The sequence below is a fragment of the Haliaeetus leucocephalus genome, unplaced genomic scaffold (genome assembly GCF_000737465.1).
Source record: "Haliaeetus leucocephalus isolate CR32 unplaced genomic scaffold, Haliaeetus_leucocephalus-4.0 Scaffold337, whole genome shotgun sequence".
Lineage (NCBI taxonomy): Eukaryota > Metazoa > Chordata > Aves > Accipitriformes > Accipitridae > Haliaeetus > Haliaeetus leucocephalus.
In genome coordinates this window covers 21700-22296 of record NW_010972773.1, presented here as the reverse complement: position 1 = coordinate 22296, position 597 = coordinate 21700, and the positions used below count along the sequence as shown (strand labels likewise).

Sequence of the window (597 nt, the reverse complement as noted above, 5' to 3'; positions counted from 1 at the left end):
GATCCCCTCGTCCCCAGCCCCCCAAGCCCCCCCACCCTTTCATCCCCAAGGCCCACCCCCAGCACCTTCTCCATGGTGTGCCGTAGGGTGCAGGGATCCTCGATAATGTGCCGGAAAAGGAGGGTGACAAGAGGGGTGAAGCCGGTGAAGCCGGAGCTCTGGGTGAGCCCCAGGATGGTGCGGGTGCTGCGGAGCTCGGCGAAGAGGAGGGCGTGCTTGTGGTGTCGGGTGAGACGAAGGCAGAGACGGAGAGTGGCATGAAGAGTATCGGGGTCTACTGGTACCCCCAACATACTGACGCACGCTCGGAGAACCGCCGGTACCGCTTCTTCTGCCAGACCTCGCACCGGAGCTTCCGACCATCCCGAGGGATCCTCAGGGGAGGGGGAGGTGGAGGACGGGGAAGGGGAGGATGAGGATGGGGCTGCCGAGGCTTCCTCCTCCGACGTTGGCTCTGGGGCTGCGAGGATGTGGGTTGTGGTGAGTCCCCCAAAAGCCTAGCAACCCCCTGTGGCTCCTCTGACCCCCTCCATGGCCTCTTAAAACTCCCCCAGGGCCCCCAGATCTTCCCCCCCAGCCCCAAATCCCCCCAATATT

General features: G+C 64.3%; 1 protein-coding gene across 1 annotated transcript in view; it reads right to left on the bottom strand.

Annotated features, from left to right (window-relative positions):
* Positions 1 to 597, bottom strand: part of HUWE1 (HECT, UBA and WWE domain containing 1, E3 ubiquitin protein ligase) — a 47620-nt gene that overhangs the window by 25981 nt on the left and 21042 nt on the right. The window contains exon 35 of the mRNA XM_010571512.1: positions 66 to 460. Coding sequence (XP_010569814.1) covers positions 66 to 460 — 395 coding nt within the window. The remainder of the gene's footprint in view (positions 1 to 65; positions 461 to 597) is intronic.